The sequence below is a fragment of the Sarcophilus harrisii genome, chromosome 5, assembly GCF_902635505.1.
Source record: "Sarcophilus harrisii chromosome 5, mSarHar1.11, whole genome shotgun sequence".
Taxonomy (NCBI): domain Eukaryota; kingdom Metazoa; phylum Chordata; class Mammalia; order Dasyuromorphia; family Dasyuridae; genus Sarcophilus; species Sarcophilus harrisii.
In genome coordinates, this window is record NC_045430.1 from 8507909 (window position 1) to 8534668 (window position 26760).

At 44.8% G+C, this 26760-nt stretch overlaps 1 protein-coding gene across 5 annotated transcripts in view; it reads right to left on the reverse strand.

Moving 5' to 3' along the window:
• The window catches only part of SCUBE1 (signal peptide, CUB domain and EGF like domain containing 1), a 216090-nt gene that overhangs the window by 133636 nt on the left and 55694 nt on the right, over positions 1 to 26760 (reverse strand). For all 5 annotated transcript variants that reach the window (XM_031938459.1, XM_031938457.1, XM_031938456.1 and 2 more), the window contains exon 4: positions 19861 to 19995. In XM_031938459.1, coding sequence (XP_031794319.1) covers positions 19861 to 19995 — 135 coding nt within the window. The remainder of the gene's footprint in view (positions 1 to 19860; positions 19996 to 26760) is intronic.

The following is a 26760-nucleotide window of genomic DNA, read 5'->3' on the forward strand; positions in this document are numbered from 1 at the left end:
GCCCTTGTGAGGGCCATAGGGGAAGAATGATCCCTTTGGGAAAGCATTTGCCAGGTCAGGGGGCAGATCCAGGCTCACTCCTGGATTCCTGGGGTCACAGGATTCATTTGTTCATTCATTAATTCATTCATTAATTTTGCACACACTTCTTGGGCGCCTAGTACTTATATGGCTGATACACTGTTGGGTACTGGGCAGATAAAAGGAAAAAAACAAAGCACTCTCCCCTCCAGGAGCATGCATCCTTTTAGGAATATCAGCAATACCAATATTAGTAAATAGGAACCGTGTACTGTATAAATACAATACAGTTTATCAGAGTATAGCACTAGCAGCTGGGCAGGAGGGTGGGGGCTGAGGAGGTCAGACTTTCATTTCAAGGGTCCTCCCAGCCCTTGGGATTCCAGGATGCATCTAGTCAAACCAGGTAAAAGTTGTGAATTTGATCCTTAAACCATCAAGTTTGTTATATGACAAGAAAAAAATGTCACTCTGGTCCTTGATGGTGGCCCTAATTCCTTTCAGACCCTCTATGTGGGTGGGAGGCTTAGGGTCAATCCAACTCCCTTCCTGGAGAAGCCCTTCTGGCAGGTCAGAGCATAACTTTGGCTCACAGGGACCTTGGAGACCAGGTCCTTTCTCACCATCCTGAACAGGGATGGTCTCATTTATTATCTTGGGCCCAGCACACAGTAGGGGTTTAATTGCTTGTAAATTGATTCATATCCTGTTGAAAGGCAAATTTGCAAAGCTCCGTCCACAGACCCCCAAGCTTCTAAGGCCCATCTTTTCAAGAATCCACATAGTTCCAGTGTTGCCATTTAACAGTCTTCAGAAAATTTAAAATCCCCTTTGCTCCGTGGCTAACGGAGAAGTGCCCATGGGCATGAGCAGACCAAAACATGTAGCTAATGAGGAACTGAGAAGAAAGACACAAGTCAAAGCTGTTATTAGGGAAATGTACGACAGGAAGAAAAGGTGGTCTGGGCCAGAACAAGAACCCTAAATTCCCTTTCCATGAGTGTTCTGATTTAGGTCCAGTCTAGAGGCACCTTCCTGAGGGGTCTCTTGAGTGCCTGGGTGGGGCTTCCCAGGGAGTCAGGGGGTCTCCAAGGGCAGTTTCTGTAGTAAGGAAATAGCCCTTTTGATTGGTAAAAGGTCACATTAAAATGCTCTTTAGAGATTTCAAATCCTTTGAACCACATTAGCTAATGTGACCTTTACCCTCCACCACCTCGAGAAGTATAATTACCCTCATCTCATAGATCAGGTGCACAAATACTATGGAATTCAGGCCTCTAAAGGGACCCAGAAAACACAGGGTTCACTTGCATCCTTCCACAAATGCAGTAACGACCCAGAGGAGCTCCGTCTCCGGCCTGGGCTCCCCCTGGCCAGGCTCGGCCCAGCTGCCTTTCCATGAGGAAGGCGAGCTCGAGGAGGCTGCATCTGGAGGAAGGGAAGCCTGATTCTGCCCTCCAAACATGTCTGCCACAAAGGAGCAGCCCCTGAAAGTCTGTTTGTGTCCCTATTGGCTGCTTCCTATCCACTGGACCAGATTGTTGAAGGGGTGTGATCCCCAATCATCACAGTTGTTTATGGGGTGGAATAATAATAAAAAATAATCGACCCCATTTTATGGACCATGTGTGGGAGTCTATTCAGCGACGAATGGGCCTGCCGCAGTGGGACACATTTTGCTTTATGAGCACATAAATCTTTTTCATTAAAAACCAAAAGCTATTTATCCCGCGGACTACCTGTGCTGGCTTTGAGCCTGAGGGACCAGCCAAAAAACCTGCAAAAGCCAGGCCTTCGGGGAGCCAAGCTTACCACAAGGAGGGGCTTTCAAAAGCAGATCTTTGAAGCTGGCTTGGGGATCTCAGGAGACCTTTTTTTTTTTTTTTTTTTCTTTTTTGAAGATAGGCCAAAAAAAAAAAATCCCTGTCAGAGATCTCCTTGTGGATCCTGTCCCCTCTCCGGGTTCTGCGATGACTGCTTTTTTTCTACTTCTCTTCCTGGCCGTTTCCCTTTGCTGGGTCCTCATCCAGGTCCCACCCACTCACCTCAGCATGCCCCCCAAGACTGGGCCCTCTGCTCTTGCCTCTCTCACTTGGTGATCTCATCAGCTTTCACAGGCTGATTTATCAGCTCTGTGCACATGACTCCCAGATCGAGATATCCAGCCCTGTATTCTGTTTTTGAGCTCCGGGCTTGAATTGCCAACTGGACATCTTGAGCTGGATGTCCCCTAGGCATCTTAAAGTCAGCATGTCTAAAGCAGTGCTCTTTAGCTCCTCCCAAGCCCTCCCTCCTCCACATTTTTTTATTATGGCCAAGGACTCTATCATCTTTCAGGTCACCCAGACCCACAACTCAGTGTCATCCTCAACTTCTGACTCACGTTTATCTTTCATATTCAGTCCATTTCCAGACTTTGTTGAATCGATGTGATTTGCCAATGTTCCTTTATCTCTCCTCAGACAGCCATCGATTCAGTTCAGGCCCTTGTGAGCTCTCATGGACTACTACAATAGCCTCCTAACTGGTCAGCCTGCCTCAGTGAATCAAACGGGACAGATATTTCCAGCCCACTCATCGATTTGGTGGCTCCCTATTACCTCCAGAAGCAACTATTTGGCCTGTAAAGCTCTTCAGAATCGGGCCCCTTCTCACTGCCCCGTGTTCCTATGGGGATGACTTTTACACTGACTGTTCCCTATTCCTGGGATGCTCTGCGCCCTCCCTCTGCCTCTTAGTTTTCCTGACTCATACATCCCAGATCCTCCCTTCTACAGCAGATTATTAGTGCCTTCCCCTCAAAGATTGCCTTCCATCTCCTCTGTATAAATCTTGTCTGTGGCTAATCTCTGTCACCATAGCCTCCCCCATGCTAATGTGAACTCCTTGAGGGACAGAGACTTTCTTGGATTCCTGTCACTTAGCACAGCGCCTGACACATAGGAAGCACTTAAGAGATGTTTGTTGACTGAAAACCCCCCGTCAGAGTCACATGCACTAGACTGTGCGAGCTGGAAGAGGTCTGAGAACGTTGGATGTAGGAGCTTGAATATGGACTGGAGGAGTTGGGGGAAACCTTAGGCAATCTGGAGCCGGAACAGTGGAGAGATGGAGAGGGGCTGGACAGTATGGAACACCTGGGGGGTAGAGATGGCAGTATTTTCAGAGCCTTTCCTCCAATTCCTCCCTTCAGGAAATCGGGGATCCGTGACTTGGCCAAGGTCACACAGCCCTCTTGTCCTTGGCAAGCAGAGGCATGTTGTGGGTCCACAAGCACGGGTTTGGCCGAGGCTCACTTTGGATCCTGCTCTGAGAGAACCTTGTTCTCCATACGCAATACAATGGGAGACATTGACAGGGGGGTACATTTATAGAATTCTAAGCAAATATTTGTGCTCACTGGGGCTAAGGAGTTGGCCATCCAGGAAACTGTAGCTCTCTCTGTGTCCGCAGGCTCATTTCCATGCAGGCAGCCCGTGTGGAAGCTTCCCAACACTTTGGCTTGTGGGTTTTTCAACTCTGCCCCAATGGGACGCTCTCCCGAGAGGCAAGGAAGAATGCTCTCTTTGTGTCCCCCTGGCCACCGTGGGCTCTCTCTAGGCAGCCCTGTTGATTGGATGGATCCTGTGCCTGCGGTTTGAGCTTGCAGCCACCAGCCATCTAGCCCTGGCCCCACAGGTCCCGCATCGCCCCAGGAAGCTAGCCCATCGTGGCTGGCCCAGGCCAAGGCAGCAAAGGCTGCTTCACCTTGTTGGAGGATTTGCAGTTTGGGTCACAGAGTCAGACTCATAGATTAAGAGAATAAGAAGGAAGGTAGAATGAGTGTTAGCTTTGGAGTCAGAAGGTTGGGGTGCAAACCTTGCCTCCCCTAGTACTCCATGAGCTCAGCCCTTCACTCTCCATCACCCATGTAAGTGAAGGGCTTGTACTAGATCATCTGTGCGGTCCTGCTCAGTTCTGCGATTCTCTGAACATCTCTGATATCTGTGAATGGGAACGCTTGCCCCCGCAAAACCTGCAGGAAATAACCCTCACACACTTTTCTCTGAATCCCTGGTAGTTACCAAACATGTCTCTGTCCCTCAGATTTCTTCCCGGTGTACAATTCTACTCCCATCACATCTATACCTCAGAAGCTTTGGGAATCCCAGATTGCCTGTTAACTAAAGAATAAGGTCCTCATCCTGACCTTCATCCCTCTAACTTTCCAGGTCTATTGCTTAATTCTCCCTTTCAACATCCTCTTCTTTTCAGTCAAAGCACCCCCACTCTTGTCCTGCTTCCTCAAACCTAAGATGAATCCCTGTCTTTATCTCTGACTCCAAGTCCCTCCCTTCCCTTGGGGCCCAACTCTCCCATCAGATGTGACCAGGTTTCTACTCCTGGTTTCTCTCCTACAAAGACAAAAGGGATCCCTCTCAACTTTTCACCTTCCCTTTTCTTCTCTGTGTAATCATTCTCCTTTGAGCCATAGATATTTGGGAGACATTTTATTCTCCCCATGTTAGAGGCTGTCTTTCCCGGGGACCATCACTACAGAAATGGAAAGAGACTGGTACTTAGTTGACTGACAGCAAAGGACCATATTTGAAATCTTATCACAATCAAACTTGGTAAAAGTGCTTAAAAAAAAAAAAAAAGACTTCTTAAACTTTTTCCACTCATGAGCCATTTTACCTGAGAAATTTTCACATGACTCTAGGTATATGGGTATATAAAACAGGTATCTCAATCAAACATTTTCCGATAATAAGCCCTAATTTCACAGACCCCACATTTAGTTATACAAACCCATATGGAGTCACAACCCACAGTTTAAAAAAGCCTTGCTGTAAAGGATTTCATCTAGGAAATATATAGTTGCACAAGAAATTGTGGCCAGTGACATTATGGTCTGAAAGCTACCCTGGTTTATGTGAGAAGAGCTCAGAGAAGACCGCCAGCACATCGACTCAATCTCCCATGGAGAACTAATGAAAGGACCCGGGAGGAGAAGGCGAGGATGGCAGGAGTGCCCACATCAATAAGAAAGAGACTCAATGCTTTGTGAGGATTGTGTAAATAAAGGGCTTTGAAAAATACTACGTACTTGCAAGGCATTTACATCATTAACAGCCACAATAATGACTAAGCCCTAGGAAGCAGATGCCACAGACTATAGGCAAAGGAGTCTTGTTCTTTGTAAACAGTTTCGAAGGTCCTCCCTGCAATTTTAATTCTATGAGTCTAAATCCTAGAATCACGGACTCTGATTCCACATGAGTAAAAGACAGAAATGGAAGGAGAGAGTGAAGGAGGGAGAGAATGAGTGAGTGGGGCTGCTTTGGGAGTCAGTTGACTGGAGTCAAGTCTGGACTCTGATATTTACTCTCATATTCCTTCCTTCCATCCATCCATCCATCCATCCACCCATTCATCCATCCATACATCCTTCCATCTCTTTAAGTCCTAGTTTATACATTTGTAAAATGGAAACTTAGTACCACTTCCCTTCCAGGATTATTTTAAGGAAAGTGCTTTATAAACCTTAATGCACTAGGAAAATTGCAGTAATGATATGTTTTGATAAAACACATATGGTAGAGACTGAAAGTCCTCCAGGAGATCAGAGTGGAGACTTCAGCCAGAGTTGTGTTGTCTGGGTTGAGACACGGAACATTGTTCTCTATCCTGTTGCCTTTTTGTGGGATACCAATAGGTGCAACTGCTCCCCCAACACCCTCATTTTATTTTCTGGAAGATGAGACCAAAATTGTAGCTAAGCAAAGCCCCTGCTGCCAACCTGTGGAACCTGCCTCACCTTAAGAATGGCTATGGTGGACAGGAATTACTTGGAAGCAGGTTCCACTTCTCAAGAAGAACTTCAGAATAAGAGAATATAAGCTTCTTGGAGACAAGGACCGTTTCCTTTTTGGTTTGTTTGCTGGGTGATTATCACTGTGCTGACACACAGTAGGTGATTAATAAATACTATTATAGGAATGAATGCACGGAACAATGGAAGAATGAAGAAAAGGAAGGCAGATTTCAGCTCAACTTCAAGGACACTCTCTTCTCCATCAAGCCGCCCACCAAGGCACAAGCCACCCACATGGGCAGGTAGCTTCTTCTCTTGGCAAAGGCTCCTCCACTCAGGCTGCCCAATCCCTGGGGACTTGTCCTTTGCCGTCTCAGATTGCCGGGTTCTCGAGAGCAAGGTCTATGGAGGGGCTGCAGTGTCCGATGGGGAAAGTCCCTACTTGAGAGTCCCTATTGAGAGCCTGCTCTGTGCCAGGCTGAGTTTTATAAATACAGAAAAAGTCTGAGTCCCTGCTTTTGGGAAGCTCAGTTTATGTGAGAGGCACGCAGAAAATAACTAGTCAAGAGAAAGGCAACGGGCAGCTGTCTGGGGAGAGGCCCAAAAAGGCTTCCTGGGCAAGGGGGACTTCAGAAGGGAGCTGGGAAATCCAGGAGGCAGAGATGAAGGAGGAGAGCATTCCGGGCCTGGGGACAGGCTGAGAAAAGGCCCCAAGGTGGGTGCCAGGGTGAGGTGCCGACTTAACGTCCATCTGCCTCAGTTTCTTCAACTATAGAATAGGGCTAATAATAGCACCTACCTAACAAGCAGATCCTAACATTTCATAAAAATGCCAGTGGCTAGTAAGGTTGGCAAATCCCCCTGATCTTTCTGTATCTCAGACTTCTTTAGCTCTAAAATGGGGTTAGCAATCCTGCTACTAATTGTGCCAAGAGGGTGTGGAGAGACGCAAGGGAAGTGTTCTGTAAGCCAGAGAGCACCTCTGAGGGGCTTCCCCCTCGGCACCAAGTCTCCAGTTTGCCCATCGAAGTCCAGCAGGTGGAAGTGAAAGCTGGGAGCCTCCCTCGGTGACATCCCCCTCCCTCTGGATGGCCCAGATATTTGTTTTTGCCTTCCTTCCCTTCCCTCTCACAAGAACCTGGGACATTCCTTAATTCAGGGTGTGACTTGTTCCCCAAAGAAGAGGCCAAGGTGGAGGAGAAAATGGGTTTGGTTTGGAGGCAGGAGACCTAGTCTCCAACTCTGCTGGGACACACTATGGTCTTAGGCCATCACTTCTGCCTGGGATGAGGAGAACCTCAGTCTTCTCTCCTGTAAATTGGGACTAATGGCCAATGGATACCCTCCTCTCAGCACTATCAGAAAATGATGAATATGAAACTGCTTTGTAATAATAAAGGAGATAATAATAATAATAATACTGGTGTACTTGAGCTTTTAGTTGTGACTCCACCAGGTGACCAGGAGACAGGGAATTTCCTGATCAGCACTTCACCTTTTGTCCCCAACACAATGTATATCTGGCTTCCTCCATCCTCTCTGATGACTGTCGTTTTCCTTATTTGCCATCTTTGTCAGTCTTATGTGGGTGAATTATATTTATCTCAGAGTTTTAATTTGATTTTTTTATGATTATTAATTTAATGCATTTAAAAATAATGATGAGGGTTCCCCCTCCCCCATCTCCTCCTCTTCTTCCTCCCTCATTTCCTCCTCTTTTTCCTATTTTCCTCTTCCCCCTTCTTTTTTCCTATTTTCCTCTTCCCCATCTCCTCTTCCTCTTCCTCCATCATTTCCTATTCCTCTTCCTCTCTCATCTCCTTCTCTTCCCTCACTTCCTCCCTCTGGCCTGGACAGCACTGGGGTTCTGGCCTTTGAGGCCCCATGTGGCCAGTCTGTGAGTACTCTCCTCAAAGTCACCTTGAGGAGTGGGCGGGTGGGCATCAGCCCTTTTCCCTGTTCCACAGAAGGCCAGAGATAGCAGAGACCTATTGTTATTATAGATGCCAGTGACACCTTCTCCAGGACCTAGCTGTGGTGGCTACTGTTGACCCACTGCTTTGGAAGGGGACTGCTGACATCCAAGGATGAGAGGGCAGCTATTCTTACAGGGGTCTGGCAGAGGGGAGTACTTTGGGGAGCCCCTTTGCCCACTCATCTTTGGCCAATCTTAAGAGGCACAGGAGCTGCTGCCCAAGTCCTAGGTCCCAGGAGCCAGAAAATGCCCAGCTTGGCCCGGCCCCTGCAGCCAGAACACAGGCTCCCCTGTTTGAAGTCAGACCCTCGACTGAAGTATTCCTCACCTAAGTGAGAAGGCCAGGTCCTTCCCCGGAGGCCAGCTCTCCAAGGAAAGGGAGTGAGGGACTACCTGAGAGCTTGCTTTAGTTTGGAGCTCCATGCCGCCTGAATATAAAATACTGGGGAGGGCCAAGCGGCCTGGGAGCTAGGAAACCAACCTTTGAGCCAGGGTTGGGCGCAATAACAGGACCTGGAGTGGGCTTCAGAAGGGAGCCCCAGCTAGCCCCAGTAGCAGCCCCAGCATGGCCCTGTGAAGGGGAGCCCAGCACCCACTTTTAGAGTTCTCCACCCTAGGGTAGAGTGGGGAAGCAAGAGAGAACCATTTACACAGTATCTCCCGTTCTAAGCACTGTGCTAAGAGCTATACAAGTATGTGCTGTCCTTACCTTTCCTCCATCACTTCTTGATCATGGTAGAGATAGAATATTTCTTCACTGATACTTTTGGAGTCATAGATTGGCTATTGGCTACTTCACTGAACAGAGTTCTTAAGTCTTTTGAAATTGCTTTTCTTTATAATGCTGTTGTTTTCAATAAATTATTCTCCTGGTTCTACTTACTTATTATTAGTTATATTTACTTAGGTATATAATATATATTATTTATATTTATTTATTACTTATATTAGTCTATATAAGTCTTCTGAAGTTTCTCTGAATCCATTCCTCTCATCATTTCTTATGGCACAATAATATCTGATGATATTCATGACTATTCAACTGATAAGCTCCCATTTTATTTCCAGTTCTTTGTCAAAACAAAAAGCACTGCTATAAATATTTTTATGCCTGTGGGTCTTTTTCTCATTTCTTTTATATATCTGGCTATAAACCTAATAGTGGTCTTACTGGATCAAAAGGAAAACATAGTTTAGTGACCTTTGGTATATAATTCCAAGTTGCTTTCCAGAGCTCTCCTCCATAATGTATATCTGGCTTCCTCCATCCTCTCTGATGACTGTCATTTTCCTTATTCACCATCGTTGTCAGTTTTATGTGGGTGAATTATATTTATCTCAGAGTTTTAATTAGAATTTTTATGATTGTTAATTTGATGCATTTTAAAATAAGATTATCGATAGTTTGGATTTCTTCTCTCAAAAAATGCCTCTTTATACAGGCTATATACCTTTTGGGGAATGGCTCTTATTCTTATATATCTATGTCTTGGAGAGAAAAGCTTTATCAAAGAAACCTATTGCAAAGATTTTTTTGTACTCCAGTTATCTGTTATCTTTCTAATTTTAACAGTATCATTTTTTGTTTGTACAAAAGCTCTTCAATGTTACATAATTAAAATTATCCATTTTATCCCCCATGATCCTTTCCATCTCTTGTTTTGCCAAGAATGTTTCCCCTCTCCATTGCTGTGAAAGCTGGTTGACTCTCCTGCTGCTGTAATTTGTTTATGACATATCCTTTTATATCTAGGGCCTGTATCTATTTGGAGATAATTCTGGCATATGGCATAAGATGATGATCTAAACCTAATTTCTGGCAAACATCTCTTTTTGTGTTCCCAGCAGTTTTTATTGACTATTTGGCACAGTAAAAGGGGTCTTTGGGTTTATTGAACAGTGTGCTACTGTGTTCATTTGCTCTGACTTCTCCTACTCTTGGTCCTGTTAGTCCTGATCTCATTTTGTTCATGTCTTCTCTCTAATTTCCTCTCCTGAAAGGTCCCTTCCAGCTCTCTGTCTATGACTATGACTGGTCGGTAGGGCAAACATTTAAACTCAGGTCTTCTCACTCCTAAAAGACCAAAGTTTTTCTCCTACCCCATTGCATAAACAAAAAATAGGAGTTCATGGTTCTATGGCTATCTAAACCGTACAGAGTGCCCAGCTCACAACTGAGATGCGGAGATGTGAAATGCCTTGCTTAGTCAGAGTCCCCTTGGGGTCAGAGAACCCAGTCTGCCTTATGACAAAATCTGTTCAGATTTCATTATCCCCATTTTTCCCACGAGGATATGAGGTTTATAGTAGTGGGAGCAGCTTGCCCAAGAGTCCCAAAGCCGGGAAGTGATGGAGCCCCCACATGAATGTAAGCTTTTTGTCTCTCTGTTCAGAGATCATCTTGCTATACCCTCCTGATCCTTTTTTGGGAGGGTGTTAAATAACTGATTGTATTATTAAATATATGATTGTCTACATGAAGACATGTCTCTTCTGAAGCAGCCTTTGCTAACTCCCAGCTCCTCCTGGGTTATGAGGCCTTTGGCCCCCTTCCCTTATGTCTTCCTCCTCAATGTAATTGAAACTGATCTATCACTTCTCCTTTCAAATAGACTCTGTATTTCACTGAAGGCTTTGAATGAATATAGTTGGTTGGCCAGACTTGTCTGTCTCCATACATCTCCATTTCATTTTTTCCACTGTTCTGTACTTTTTAGAGCCACAAAAGGACCATTGAATAACCATGTGTATTTAACAAGTGCATTTTCCATGTGATAAGCAAAACCCCCAGTAACTTTGAGATCGGCCAATTTCTCATTTATCAAAATTCTTACTCTGAAATCTGCTTCAAGGAAAAAAGAGGATTCCCTGTTGCCTGTACCTGACAAAGAACATGAGGTGCTAGGCGACACTCCATCTCCCAACTTTGTGCATTTTCCTCTGCCAAAGTCCCACCCTCTACAAGAAGCCTTTTCCATCCATCTTAATGCCAGGGACCTCCCCCTAAGACCATCTCCAACTTATCCTGTATTTATCTCTTTTATACATAATTGTTTGTGTTGTCTCACCAAGGGACTGCTTTTGTCTTTCTTTGGATGCTTGGCACTTAGCACAGTGCCTGGCATTTAACAGATGCTTAGTGACAGCTGGAATTACTCTCTGGACATCTTTTTATTTCTCTTATAAAGTGAGGAAATTGGACTAAGTAGTTTCAAAGATTTCTCCTACAAAGGGAATTGGACTAAGTAGTTTCAAAGATTCATTCAGGTTTTGAAATTCTAACATTTTTCCCTGTGAGAGAACTTTCAGATACTGAACAGCTCTCACATCCCCTACCCCCATTTTCTAATCTTTAGATTAAGAATTCCTGGTTCTTTCAGCCACTCTTTGTATGTTTTTAACCTCTTCACAAGCCTTCTGTGAGGCTGTTGGTGCTAATGATCCTTCTACTCTGTAAGCTCTTATCTGTTAATGTCATAAGTATTGACATTTCCAAGAAATGTGAATACAAAGTTGATGGAATCATAGATTCTTACAGCTATTAAATAGATTTCAGAAGTCAACTAGTCCATTTTCCCCTACAGAAGAATCCATTTATCACCCTCCCTGTGAGGTGGGAAGTCACCCAGCCTTTGTTTAATTTCTTTAGTGAGGAAGAGTTAAGAATTCCTGATTCTTTCAGTCATTCTGTGTATGGTTTTAAGCCCTTCACAAGCCTTCCATGAGGCTGTTGATGCTAGTGACCCTTCTACTCTGCAAGCTCTTGTCTGTTAATGTCATAAATATTGACATTTCCAAGAAATATGAATACAAAGTTGATGGAATCATAGATTCTCATAGCTGTTAGACTTTAGATGTCAACTAGTCTACTTTCCCTACAGAAGAATCCCTTTATCAGCTTCTCTGAGAGGTGGGAAATGACCCAGCCTTTGTTTAATTCCTTAAGTGAGGGAGAACTCATTGAACTGATCCCATTTCTGGATAGCATCCTCTCTTACGAACTATGTCTACTCTCTGGGCTCAAGTTTGCCTCTCTTTAATTTCTCCCCTTTCTTCTCATGTCTTCTCCATGGGACCAAGAAAAACAAGTTGAATCCATCTTCATTATGGGAGGCCTTCAGACACTAATATTATACCAGGCTTGGACTCAAACCAAAAATGCATTTGTCACTGGGTCTGCACCGTGAGCCTTTCCAGCAGGGTAGGTCTTGCCAGATCTACCACTGGCCAAGCCTTCAAGAGCCCAGAGTCGTGGCCCCTCCATGATGAGATGGAGAAGGGTAACCAGGACACTCTGACTCCAAAATCCAATTGTATGAGTGAAGAATGGCCAAGTCATGGTTAGAAAGCATGTCCAAATTAAAAGATCAGGGGGTTTGAATGAACTGCAAGTTCAATAGAAATCGATAATGTGACTAGTTAGGAAAAGGGAAAAATATATAGACTGAGAGAGTCCAGACCAGAGCTGCTGGTTTCTTCCCTGGGTAGGTCAAGTCTGAAGTATTATATGTGGGTACCGCTTTTTAGGAAGGACATCAATCAACTGCAGGATAACAGGAGGAGGATGAGTAGGATTGAGGGGAAGGGAAGTACCCACTAGTGTCAGTCTACAGGAGAGAAGATTGATGAAGTAGAATGTGATTGTGATCATCAAGTCTCTGAAAGAATGGCCTAGGGAACAGAGGTCACACTTGTTTTGCTTTGGCCCAGAAGAACTAGTCAGAGTTGAAAGGAAGCAAATTTGTACTCTATGCTAGAAAGAACTTCCTCAAATGAGCCCCATCCAGAGGGCTGCCTTGGAAGATGGCGAGTTCTTCATCACGGGAAGTGTTCGAGCTCAGAAAGGCACTTGGACAAGATTTTTTCCCAGTTCTGAAACTCTGGGATTGTGCAGTTGTCATCCAGAATCAAAAAATCCCACAGTTTTGCCTTTTAAACCCATAAGCTCATAACAAGACAAGAAATCCATCCCTTTGGCTCCTTCCTTTTGTCCTAACTCCCTGTCCACCTTTTGTTTTATTTCTGCTAATGAGGAGGCAGTATGGGCCCAGGGGGAAGCTGGGAGTACTCTGTCCTCAGGATTTAAAGAAACTAGTCCCACCAACCTAGTATAAATTGTGAACGTTTAGCCGCTGGGGCTCAAAGGTCACTTCTTTTGAAATTATAGGCTGCCTGAGGAGCTGTTTATCACTTGCCAGGGCTAGAGAGGTCTGGGCTCAGGAGCTGAGTAGCTGCATTTGTCTCGGGGCCAAAACTATAAAGGAGAAATGAAGCCATCCAAATGGAGTGGGACAATCAATCACAAGGCACAACGAGGTCTTGTTTTTTGTTTTTTTTTTAAACCAGCTTAAATTCTCTGCATGTGTGGTAAAGTGAAGTAACTGCTTTCACTCTCCAAAGTCATTGTGTGCAATGAAAAGGTAGAATGACTAGGAGTTGGGGGATTGGGGTTCTAGTCTCAGGCCTGCCATGGACTTTGGGCAAAACATTAACGTTTTGTGAATCCTTCTTTGTAAAACGGGGTATGGCAATTAAATTTGATTTTTAAGCTTCATTTCTACCTTAATATTCCCCATTCTGAGGCCCCTCTGACAGTCTCTGATCCTGGAGAGGTTCAGGGAGAGCTCGGGGGCCAACTGCTGTTTGCAAAGAAGGGACATCCATTGTGTTCCCTCCTTCCGTAGCAGCTCTGGTGAGGGGCCCAGACCCATTGATTTTTCTCCATTTCTTCAGCTCAGTGACACCCACCAGAGGAACAGCTGTAAGTGCTTTCAGATGTTTCAAAGGCTGCTCCCCTCCATACCCCGCTCTCCCACCTCTGCTCCATCTAGTCAGAAGAGGGACAAGAAGGATTCAATTAGCAGCCTGACCCCAGGGAGGTTACAGCCACCAGCTCTCAGAGTTTGTTTGGAGCTGCAATCAAGACTCCTTTTCAGGACCAAACAATCCTCTCTGATCAGGACAGGGTGACAAATGAACAGTAGGATCAGTCCTTGGTCAACCCTTGAGGTCTTCTGGGTAACGATCCATTAGTGAGCTGTCATTAGTCAACTGTGTTCTAAAACTTCCACTCCTGAATTGTCTCCTCACGGGATGACTAGTGACACAGTGGGCAGAGACCTAGACCTGGACTCGGGGAGACCTGAAACTGCTACCTGGGTCACCCTGCCTGCCTCAGTTTCCTCATCTGTAAAATGGGACAGAGAAGGAAATGGTCAACCCTTCCACCTCTTCTACAAAGCCCCCTTGGATAGAAAGGATTTTTCCTTGTTCTGAACTCAGGGCTTTATGGTTTTCCAATGCGTTATTCATTATAACTACCTTTGTTTGCTTGGTATTCTGCTACCAGACTGAGCATGGTGATAGTTATAGTGCATCCTTAGGTGTTTAATAAATGTTATTTGGAAATGTGAATGACAGAGAAGGGAAAGAAGAGGAAAACTCAATCCTTCAGTCAATCAGCAAGCTTTTGCTAGCCACCTCCTGGGGGTCAGATGCTGTTCAGAGGCATTATGGGAGGCCAGTACAATAAATGAAACAATCCCCCCTCTCAGGGAGTTTTCATGTGAAAAGAGGGATTACAAAGACATACCTAAGTGGAACAAATACAAAGCCGTTGGACACAAAAACAGATTGGAGCTGGGGGGGGGGTAGGGAGAGAAGCAAGGAGGGAAGGAGGGGCCCTATCACAAAGGGACAGGGTCTCTTTCAAGAAGGGCTGGTGATTTCTAATCCTCAGATGCTATAGCTTGAGGGGGGCTCCTGGAAAGCCTCATCCAGCCCCCGTTCTTTACCCACCCTCTGACGAGTGCTCCCTGAACATGGAGATAGGAGCAGAACCGGACGGTTTCCTGTCTTCCCTTGGGCAGCCACTGAAATCTGCTTCTCTGGGGTTTCCCTCCCCAAATCCTAGCACTAACCTTCTGGGCCACAACACCAATAACGAGGGCAGAGGCTACTGCCTTGGTACCTCTTGGTTTCTGAGAACTTAGAGAGAGATGTCTGAAAGAGAGCAGTTTATTCCCCACGGACAGGTGAAGAGGGATCACAGAAAAGGCCTGTTCTCTTCTATGTCCTGAGTCCAGCCGGGCCTCCAGCTCTGTCACTTCAAGGGCCCCGCTCATCTACACCAGAACTTCTTAACTTTTTCCACCTTGTGACCCCTTATATCCCAAGAAACTTTTATATGACCCTGGGCATTTAGGTGTACAAAATAGGAATACAAAGCAAACATTTACCATTAATAAATCATAATTTCATGATCCCTACATTCAGTTACAAAACCTTCTGTGGGATCCTTAGCTGGGATCTATAAACTATTGCAGTCACCTTTTCATTGGGCTCTTGATTTCTAACGTCCTTCTATCCATCCTCCATACGGTAATGTTATGATAGCAGAAGTCTAAGCAAACTCTTCTGCTCAAGGATTTGAAGGGGATCCCAGAATGTCCCTGGGCAAGCCCTGCCAGCTCAGCGGCTAAAAGCCTCCATACTCTGTCTGCAGTCTACCCCTCTGAGCCTGTTTTCACTGACTTCCCTTTGTGATGTTCCCAACAAGGAGCTTACTTGACGTTCTACAAGCTCAGCCCTACAGATATTGCCTCTATGCTTCTGAACAGGCTGGACAGCACTCTCTCCTCACCCCAGACTCCAGATGATCCAACGAGAAGCATTTATTAAAGACTTACTGTGTGCCAGGTTAGCCAGCTAAGTGCCAGGGGCTAGAAAAACAAATACAAAACACTCCCTACCCTCAAGAAGCTTAACTTCCTTAATTTTATTTTATTTTTTATTTATTTTTAACATACATTGTTTTAGGGACCATGTTAGAAGAAAAAAATCAGAATGAAAGGGAAAAACTGGGAGAGATTAAAAAACAGAAAAAAAAGAAGTGAATATAGCATGTCTTGTCCAGTCTCCTTAGTTTTTTCTAGATGCAGATGGCATTTTCTATCCAAAGCCTATTGGGATTGCTTTAGATCACTTGAAGGCAGTTTAATTTCCAGTGGAGGAGACACATGTACTTATATAGGAATATCAAAGCTACAAAGCAGACACGGGATAATCTTGGAGAAGAAGATAGTAGCTAGAAGCTGCCGGAGAGACTGGGGACTAGCTGCCAGACACAAGGAGAGCTGGAGGGGCCAAGAAAGGCTCCCACACAAGTTGAGTTTTGAATGAAACCAGGTATTCCATCTCTCTGGTTCTCAACTTCCTCATCCATAACTGGCTTGGACTTTGTGGCTCCTAAATCTGTGTTCTTATCTTCTTTGACTCTCTGGGCATCTCTAAAGTGGGGATGATCACCCTGGCACTACTCGCCTTAGGGTTTTATTGTGAAGATTCGGAGATGCTCAGCAAACCCAAGAGAGCTTTATCAACATCAGCTATTTCCATATTGCTTGCCCAGGTCCCATAGGCCACAAGCTGGAACTGAACCCTTTACAGACAGACATATGGATTATTTACTCTGCATCTCTGCTCGGCTCAAACCAAAAAACAGATCCTAACCCCACAAATCTGATGCCTTACATGCATCTGTCAGTCTTCTCCCACCCATCCCACCCCGGCTGCCGCCATAAAAACCCTCTTAGTCTTTTCTCCGTGGGTCTGCTCTGGCCCTATAAAATCTGTCCTGGGTCTGGAACATCGCAGTGGCCTTCTCTGTGCTCCCTCCTGGACAGCACCAGGGCCTTTCCCTATAGCATGAGGACTTTTATAATGTGCAAGTTGAAATCTGAATGGCGCGGCAGCCCAGCCAAGTGGTTTCCATTAAGGTCCCTGCCACCATTCACCAAACAGGCCCAGAATGGGAACGATTTATCTGGAGGGAAATGACTGGCAGGCCTCGGAGATAATGACCTTTAAGTGCACCGTTCCCAGGAATGGCTCAGCTCTGTCTCCACCCAGGCCAAGGAATTGGGTTTCTCAGCTCTGGATTCAGTCAGAGAAGGGAAAAGGGGGGGCCGTAGTATGGGGTTCCAAAAGCTTAATTTCAAGCAAAGCTTTTTCCTTTCTGAACTTTTCTAAACAAACACTTACAAACTTAGAATCAGCTTTAATAGACTGATTTCTGTCACGTTCATAAAGGTGATCAATTTTTTTCCTCACCCTTAAATAAAGAAGATAATTGAGGCCCTTAGAGCATGTGGACACTGGGTTTAGGATGAGGAGAACTAGCTTTAATATGTCCTGGCTTGGTTATAGTGGGCCAGATCCTTCCCCCTTAGCTTATTTCATTGGTGAAATGAGAGGATTGGACTAGATATTCTTACAATAATGATCGCTATTTTTAATAACAATGACAAGCCAACTTTCCTAGAGCATCTCAACACTTGTGAAACATTTTATGGATATTATTTCATGAGATCTTCAGCTCCCTTTGAGTGGATGCTACAAGTATCTTGATCCCCATTTTGCAGATGAGGAAACTGAAATTCAAAGTAACGAAATTATTTTCCCAGGTCAAAATTGGAACAAGAAACGTGCCCTTCACCTCTCAGAATGCAATCATCCATGATCTATCCAGTGCAAATGCAGTCTCTGGCCAGGGACCTCAAGGATTTTTTTTGGGGGGGAGGGAAGAGTCAGAGTCCTAAAGTCAATGCTGAGATATGATAGAATTACTAAGCCTGGAAGACCAAGGGATTAGGGTCCCCACCCAGAGAGCTTTGGGTGCATCCTCAGTAGCTCCCAGGTAAGGATGCCCACCTTTACCCTCTTTCCTTTTCATGCATTCACACTTCAGGGGCAGGGGGGTAGTACAGTGGAGAAAGCATAGAGTTTGGTATCAGGAAGATCTAAGTTCAAAATCAGACTCAGACACTTTCTGGCGGGGTGGCCCAGAGCAGCCTCTGTGTCCCTCAGTTTCCTCATCTGTAAAATGGGGATCACAATAGCACCCACCTCCCAGGGTTGTTGTAAGGATCAAGAGGTCTTTGTAAAGTACCTTCACACAGTTCCAGCACATAGGCACCTAATACACGCTCATTTCTTTTCTTACTTGCTTCCCAATTTATTCTCAGATGGCGCTATGGCCATTGTCCCTCTCAGACTCTCAAACATAGATCTCTAGCACTGACACCACAGACCTGAATCTCCAAGTGACCTGGACATCCCACTGGCGTCTCAAATTCAGCCCAGCCCAAATCATTCTCTTTCACTCCGACCTGCTCCTCCCTCTGACTTTCCTCATCCTACCTCAGGGCAGCAGCATTCACCCAGATTCCATGATTGTAACCTTGCCTCCCAAATTTAATCAGTTACAAGTCAGTCGATCATCATGGGTTACTGATCAGCAGCATGCTGGTGACGGGAGGGTGGACTTATTTAGCCACAACAAGAACTATTTTGATTGAGGATTCGCCACGCCAGAGAGAGGGCACTATGATCTGCGGTGGTGGGGGAAATGCCCCGTCAGAATCAGACCCTTCAAATCCTGAAGTCTTTTCATCTCCTGCCCAGCTCCCAGCACCAGGGTCTGTTCACAGTAGACATTTAATAAATGTTTTTGCATTGGACCACATCCAAATTGGGTCAACTGCTGTCCATGGAGAGAGTCTTTAATGCATCAGCTGTCCCCCGAGCACCTACTACGCCCAGGGCCCTGCACCAGGCTCTGAGAAAGCAAAAGAGCATCAGACACAGGCCCAGTCTGCCCGAGGCTTAGGGACACAACTGGAACATCTAAATACAAGTTACCATGTGTCCAGTGAACAGCATGGACACAATCTGTTACAGGAGGGAGAGGTCACCAAGGGTTGGTCTGGTCAGAGAAGGCTCCATGAAACTGAATTCTACAAATGAAAGGATCTCCAAGCTGGAAGGGGGATGAAGGTTAATAAATCCTAAGCCCCTCTTTGCCAGAAAGGGAACTAAGGCTAAGAGAGTGGGATTTACCCACATTCACCAAGTAATGGAATCCTACAATCCTTATCTTCCAAGTCCTCGTTCTTTGCTCTTTCCATCACAAAAAGTTTCTCGGTGACCTGAGGATCCTGCCAGCTTTTGTTCTTGCCCTTCCATTGGTTTTCTCTACCTCTTGCTTAAGTTTAGATGAGGGAAACAATGACCAAAGAATGTCTGAATGAGATCCTTGGTACTTCTGGGTCAGTCCCAAGGCCTCCAGCCCCTGAGCACTAAAACTGTTTCCCAGAAATCTTTAATTTTCCCTTAATTATTTTCTCCCTCCTCCTACTCCAATATTTCCATGAAGAATTTATCTACTCATTCTGTTGACTCCTGTCCTGCCTCCTGGAGCACCAAGTGTCTGGGAAACTACTTCAAGGAGATTAAAGAAATAAGGAATATACAAAAATGTTTTTTCAAAACCAGACAAGTCCCCTTTCTCTCTTTTTCTTTGAATTGGACAAAGTGAATATCATAGGATAACAAGGCATGGATAGGATGTGATCTCCATCAAAGGTTCCATGATTGTATTTTCCCCCAAGCCAACCCTCCTTCAAGCTTCCCCGTTATCATTAAGAAAACCAGTTGAGTCATTCCGATTCCCACCCCTGGGTTTGAAAGCTCACTGCCCCTTACCCTACAGAGACAATCAGTCACCAGATCTTGTTGTTGCTGCCTCCACAACTCCCATCACCTTTGACCCATTCACATAGCATCCTGCCCTACTCTCACACCCATCGCAGCCAAGGGCCATCGTGGCCAAGGGGCCATTGCTACAGGACTTCGGCCGGTCCAGACTGCAGCCCAACTAAGAACCCCCAACAGTAGGGATTGCAGAGGAGAGAACCGGGCTCTCTCCCTACATTCCCCCCCCCCCCGAGCCCTAAAGAAATACGGCATGCCACAGAAGCTGTGCACTTGGGGTCAGTGAACCCTGAGGTCCCAGACTCCCCCACCAACACTTCTCCAAAAACAGTTTTGACCACCGAGAGACCCCAGGTAGAGGGCAAGGGGGGAGAGGCTGGAGATGGGTGACTAGGGCTGAAAGTCAACTTCGGATCACTTTCGGCTAGTGCAAGTCCGCTAAGTCCTGGGCTTAGCTCCAGGACTAGAGAGGCAACGAGGAGGCACAGGAGGCGGCTTTCCCCCAGGCACTTACCATTGGAGCGGTGAATGCAGGTGTGTTGGTTATCACTCAGGAAAAAGCCTTCCCGGCACTGGCACTCGTAGCTGCCCATGGTGTTCACACAGATCTGCTGGCATCCGCCATTGTTATCCAGGCACTCATCCACATCTGATCCCGAGAAAGAGAAAAGAAGGAGCGAGTGAGTCCTTGGTACCCTGGGCCCATGGATGCTATGCAGAAAACAGCAAAAACCATAGGCTTCAGAGCCACTGGGAGCTTAGAGGTCACCCAGCGGAGCCCGTTTGTCTCATAACTGAGGAGAGAAGCCCTAAGAGCAAGCAGGATTTGAACTCGGGGTCTCTGATCCCGAGCATCTACACTGAACAAAGACTTCCCAAGACCTACTAGCACCTAGACCTCATGGAACCATAACTTCAGGACTTTTTATGTTCTCTTCTAATTGTGATGATTGACTGATTCAATAATAGCTCATTATTTACAGAAAGATCTAATGGCGGAACTGGCGACCGGAGAGCTTACATCACTGGCCCACTGACCCAATTAGTCAGTGACAGAACCAAGTTTAGAATCCAGGTCTTCCGTCTCCTCATGCACTATATTAGGTTAATCCATCACTCACCAAGGAATCTTCCTTTGCACTAGGGACTATGCTAGATACTGGGGATATAAGCACAAAGAATGAGATGTTCTCGACCGGCAGAGAACTAATGGGAGAGACCACAAGTACATCTACAACTATATGTAGCAAAATAAAATGAATAACTGCATATGTATGAAAAGAGATAAACAATAAAGCAGTCTCAGAAAGGGAACACTAGCAGCTGAGGAGACCCAGGAAAACTTGGTCCAGGAGATGATGCTCGGGGCAGAGAGGGACTCTCTGAGAGTGGGCCAAGGAGGGACCATGCTCTAAGCGAGGCGAGTGGTCGGTACAGAACCATACAGCTGAGAGATGAAAAAGTCAGAGATGGAAGATGGAGTTTGTGTGAAAACAGGGAGAAGACCATGTTGGCTGGCAGCAGAGGGCTGGAAAACTGGTTGTGTAGGGCTTCAAGAAGCTAAACAGAGGTGTTTCTATTTCATCTCGGAAGAAACAAAGTCACTGAAGTTGATCAAATAGGAGTCACATGCTCAGATCTATACTTTAGGAAAAATTATACTTGCAGTAGGATTCCAGGATGAACTAGGATGGTCAGTGTTGCAGTAGAGACACCACTTGGGGGGCTGCTTCAGTAATCTGGGCAAGAGGTGACAAAGGTCTCAGCTAAGATAGTCTCCCACATGTACAGCATTTGGTTAAAATTATAATAGCAACTAAGAGAGACAGACGGGGAGAGAAAGAGAAAGGGGAGACAGAGAAAGCAAGAGGGAAAGAGAGAGAAAGAGAGAGGAAAGGAGAGGAAGAGTCTGAGAGAGAGGTGGGAAGCACTGTGGTACATTGGGTGGAGGGACCAGCATGGTAGTCAGGAAGTCTTCCATTGCACATATCCCAGCTGTCTATCCTGGGCAAGTCCCCAGCTATTCTCTAAGACATTCAGTCCTTGTTGCCAATGTACAGAATGGAGGCAGGCTCCACCTCAAAACTTCCCCATGGCAACAAAATCCCAGGTAAAGAGAAGTCTGAGAGGTGAGTGTGGAGCCTGGAGCTCCATCCTTAGAGCAGTCTGGAAAAGGAAGCAGAGCATGTGTTATTGTCCCATTATTTGGGCGATGAAACGGAGACAGTCACAGTTACCCCTTGGTTGGGGGGCTATGAAGCAGCCGAGCCATGTAGGTTAGAAGTCACGACTTTGGGCTCTGTCCAGGTCGTGTTCTACCCCTTCTGCCTCCCATGAACATGAAGAGATTGTGTGTCTGGGGTGGGGGAAAACCAGGAGACGGGTCTGTTCCATTGTGTGGGTTCTCTAAGGTTTGCGAAGCATTTTCCTCACCCCCGCTCTGGGAGGGAGCAAGACTGAGACTTGTTCCTCCTATCAGGAGATCTAGAAATTAAGGGACTCACCAGGAAAGCATAGCTTGCAAGGATATGAGCTGGAATTTAAATCAGGTCTTCCTGGCTCTGTGCTCAGCACTGTGCTGAGCCAAATGGAAAACTTTCTGATGTAAGTACATGCAGAGGGCAGGAGCACCTGAGTCCTTCACCCTTCTGGGGCTCTGACCAGCTGTGTTATTTCACCTTCTGCCTCAGTCGCCTCATCTGTAAAATCAGGGTAATAATTTCTGTAATCACAGGATTACTGTGAGGCTTAAAAGAAATGATGGATACACAGCATGGGTGAAATCTTAAATTACTAAAGTAATTTCTCCTTTTGTTTTTGTATTTTTTAAATATACATGGACCTATGATTTCCTTAGCTTTGGATACCTCTGGGGAGGAGACTCCTGTAACTTGTTTAGATCACAAACTGTTTCACAATTTGTGTCCTTGGAGAATTATCTGGGAAATGCTGACAAGTTAGGTCATTTTTTCAGGGTTATATAGACAATATGTGTTAGGGGGAGGAATCTGAATTCAGGCCTTCCTGGTTTGAAGGCCTACTCTTTCTCTACCACATTATGTTATTGTTCAGTCATTTCTGATTCTTCATGATCCCATGTGGGGTTTTCTTGGCAGAGACTGGACTGGTTTGCCATTTTCTTCTCCTACTCATTTTATAGACAAAGAAACTGAGATAAATAGGGTCAAGTGACTTGCCTAGAGCCACACAGCTAGAAAGTGTTTCGGGCTGGATTGAAATTCAGAAAGATGAGTCTTCCTAATTCCAGGTCTGATGCTCTATCTACTGTGCTACCCAACTGTCCCAATACCACACTGTATTGTATTATTGTTACTGTTATCATCACCAAAATCATGACCATTATCATCATCATTATTATCACCACCATCACCATCTTTCTGATGGAATATATAGAAATGTCTGAAAAAAATGGCTTTTCTCCTATTGTTTTTACATGCTTAATGTTTTTTGGAACTTTTGCACAAAGTATAAAATAAGTGCTTTTTGAAGTTGAATACAAAACAATTAGGATGTAAGTGCATCTTCTTTAGACTCAGAAAAAGTATCCTCAGTATACCACAGTTATACAACAGATAGGACACCAGGGATAATGTGCCCTTCATCTCATTACTACATGATTTTGATCCCCAGAACAGATCTTTGAAAGTCCTTAAAAGCTTTTTCTTCCATGTAGCTTGGAGATAATGGGCTAGTGAAATCTATTAAAACTATTGTTCTTAAGTTGATACTTCTTGATCATTATTAGGTAATGGTCATGTCCTATTAAGTATTTTGGTAGGTGCTAAACTTCTGTTGATTGGATTATTGACTGGATAATCTCCTTTGATCACTTAATGCTTGCTCCATAAGAATAGCTCTTTTTTAGTTTCTGGTGGCAGTGAACTGTTACTGAATTGCCCTCATGAACTCCTTTGTTTTCCCAAAGAAATCTGCCCAACTCAAATATGGGTTTCTTGATTTTTTTTTTTTGGATATGGGGTTGCTATGTTCGTGTATACATCATCTGGGGAGCCCTTTGGACTCCATTCTTGGACCTTTGGCATTTTCTAGGCTCCATCCAGGAGTTAGGAACATTCAATTATATTTGACAAATCCACTGTCTTGTTATCAGTCTTTGCTATCACTCTTAGGAGTGATGTCTGCCTATTCCAAAGGTTTCTGACCTATTTATCACATGCTTGAAGCCAGCTTTTCAGTCCCTTTGCTTCTTTTTGTTAGGGAATTGTTCATCTTTCTACAGCTTTCTTGGAGCAAAGACATTATCTTTTGTTAATATTGTATGGATTTTGGGTTAGCTTACTTTCCAAATCTGCCACAATCCATTTTTACATTTCAGAAAGTGTGTATCATCGTGCACATGTTAATCACAGCATTGTATGGGGTTTAGGGTGCTCACCTTTGGTATTAGATATAATTTTCCCTGTCTTTCCTTCCAGTTTTACAAAAAAGGCTAGAGTTTCAGTCACTTCCCTTAATATACGTTTTTAAATTTTATTTTATTTTAATGGTGCATAAGCTTTTTGTGTCTTTTGTGATCCGATTTTAATTTTCACATTATTGGCTTTCTTCCTAGCACATTGATAATGAGAAATTTCCCACATCCTGCTTCTTTACAAGTTCTGCCTTTCTTCTTGCTGATTTCATTATTTCCTAAAGACTTGTAAAGTTTTTGATTGGTGTTGAATTATTTACTTTGTTATTTGTGCTGCTTCGACCTCTTATGTCATCTTGACCATTTATTTAACTTTGGCCTTTACTTGCTGATAAATTTGAATTTTTAATATCTTTATTTTCCTTGATTGCTTTTCATGGTTCTTTTCTGTTGCCTTTAATTGAGCAATGTGGCATTTGTGTTTTTTGTTGTGTGTCCCAACTAGGTACTGATGTTGTTTTCCTGTCCTACACAAATCTTCAATGGATTTCTCAAGTCACTTGTTCCACGGGAGACTTGGAGGCATTCCGTGATAGTTCCATCTCTTCTCTTACTGTTCAGATTATGAAAGCAGCTTCCACATGTGCTGCACTATGCTGATCCATTTTCTGTCAAATACTATGGGCAATATGTTCACTCATAGTGGCTACTGCAGATACCAGCTTTTAAATGGCTGTTTTAATATTATTTTGTCTGCTCATTTGCTAGTTTGATTCATGCGATCAAATTTTAAAGCAACCTTTTGTAATTCCAGTCCAAGTATGACCATCTCTCCTTCAGAATCATTTGAAATTTTCATGTTATTTTTTATTCTTGTTTCATCATCTCTTATTATTATTCTCATCTTTATTTTTTGATGGACTTCAGATAGAAATGATCTTGGCATAAATCATTACTCCACAATTATATTTTAAATTTCATTATTTGAACACAGATGCACAAGTGGATAAAATGATGAAATTTTTTAATTCAATAAGAGAATTGGGCTATGATTGCTTCTTTTGTAGTCAAGATAACTTCAGGAGTGTAGAAGGAAAGGCAGCAGTGATATGGCTGCCTGTCCCCCACCTGGTTATTGTTTTGTCTCAGTCTCCTTGGAAAGTGTTTTATTCCATGTTATTTGGAGATTAGGAATACTTGGGATGGCAACATGGCTGTTAAAAACCATATTCTTTGAATTTTTAATGGATCAAAGCTAGGTAGTATGATAACAAGTTTAAATTATCTTCCTGAAAAATATCATCTTTTATATGAATTGTTCTTGGTGCTGTTTTGTTGGAGCCCTTTTTGAAAGAGTTTTTCAAGTAGACATCAGCTATTTTAGCATCCTGACTAGAATTAGATCCAGTTTATGTTCAGTATATCCCCAAAGTTCCAAAAGTTTTACATTAAAATTTACAATTGCACTAAGACTTTGGGGCACCTGGCATTTGCCATCCCTGAATATATATTCCATGCATATACCAGAATTCAAAGCTTTGTAAGCACTCAACAATAGCAACAAGACAGAGCTGAGGGCGCTTCAGGAACTCTGAAATCAGTGATGTTGCCCTTCTTCCCCCTGCCACTTTCAGGATATCCTTTTGTGCTTCTTGGCTAATAGATCTGCTGTTTTCTTTAAAGTGGCTATAGGTTTTAACAATTTTACAACAATTTTTGTTATTATTACCACCAAGGAGCCTTGGGCTACTGAGGTCTCCCCTGAGCTTCCCTTTATAAAATGGTCAGGGGGAATTTGATTATTTCTAGCCCAGATTTTTGGTTTAAATCCTATTATCCTGTAAAATGTATGATTGGTTTTAGTTGCAGCTCCAACTCATTATGTGGCAAGGCCCTTGTGCCCTCAGGGACTCGGTTTCCTGGTTGTGAAATGAGGACCTGGGACTAGAGTTCTCTGAGTTCCGAGGTCCAACAAGGTCCCAGGACTCCAGGAAAGTACCCCTCATGCTGGCTCTGCCTTTAGGCTGTTGCCCCATGGTCTCCACACATGAAGGGGTCAGGTTTTGGGAAAGAATAGAGTCCCAGGCCCCCGGCCCCACTGCCCAGGGCCCTGACGGGCTCCCCTGTGCCTCCACAAACATAATTCTGAGCTGGGAACGCAGAGGCAGCAGACACAAAGGGCAGTATTGGTGCAAAGAATCTTGATGGATTCCTGGTCTCCGAGAACACATCGTGTTTCAATTAGAGCCCCCCTCCTCGCTCCCCCGCCCCCTTTCTCTGGCTGGCCGTTTGTTTAATGCCATTTAATGAAAGGAGGGCTACTTAAGTCCCAGTGTTCCCTGTCTGGGCTGTCATTCGAACAGGCGGCCGACCACAAAGCACTCCCTGCTACTGCCCCCCCTCCTCCAGCCATTAAACATTTTATGAAGTTCTTTTTAACATAAGTATATACTTCACCCCTGGGAGCCAGCAGGGAATACGAATGTGGCAGGGGCCAGCCCAGACCAGAGCTCTACTTCCAACCTGACCAGGCCCCGGAAAAGTGTCTGCCATGCATAGCATCAGGTCCCGAGAGCTCCGGTCTCCCAGTCACCAGGACAGATGTCCCAGGTGTATTTCACGGAGGGCCAGTGAGCAGCAGAGGCGGGCCTGGGAGCCAGGGCTTCCATTCCCTCCTCGGCCCCAAATGCTGTGAATTAAGGGAAGTTAGAACCGAACCCTGAGGCTCCTGGGAGGGGCAAGGACAGGATCTGCCCCCAAACCCACACTGCTCAGGGGGCAGCAGGGAACTCCCTTCCATGGATGGCAAGCGCTTCCCCCCAGCTGCTAGCTGCTCATTTCCTTTGTAACCCTGTGCTTTTTATCTCTTACCCATACAATAAAAGGCCCACTGGCTTCAACAGGTTCTGGCCCAAGGGGTGGCCCCAAGTGCTGCCCACTCACTGCCTGAGACACGGCGGCTCCCACATCTCAGAAGGCAGAGTTATGACCAACAACTGATTACTGAAATCAGTCAGGCAA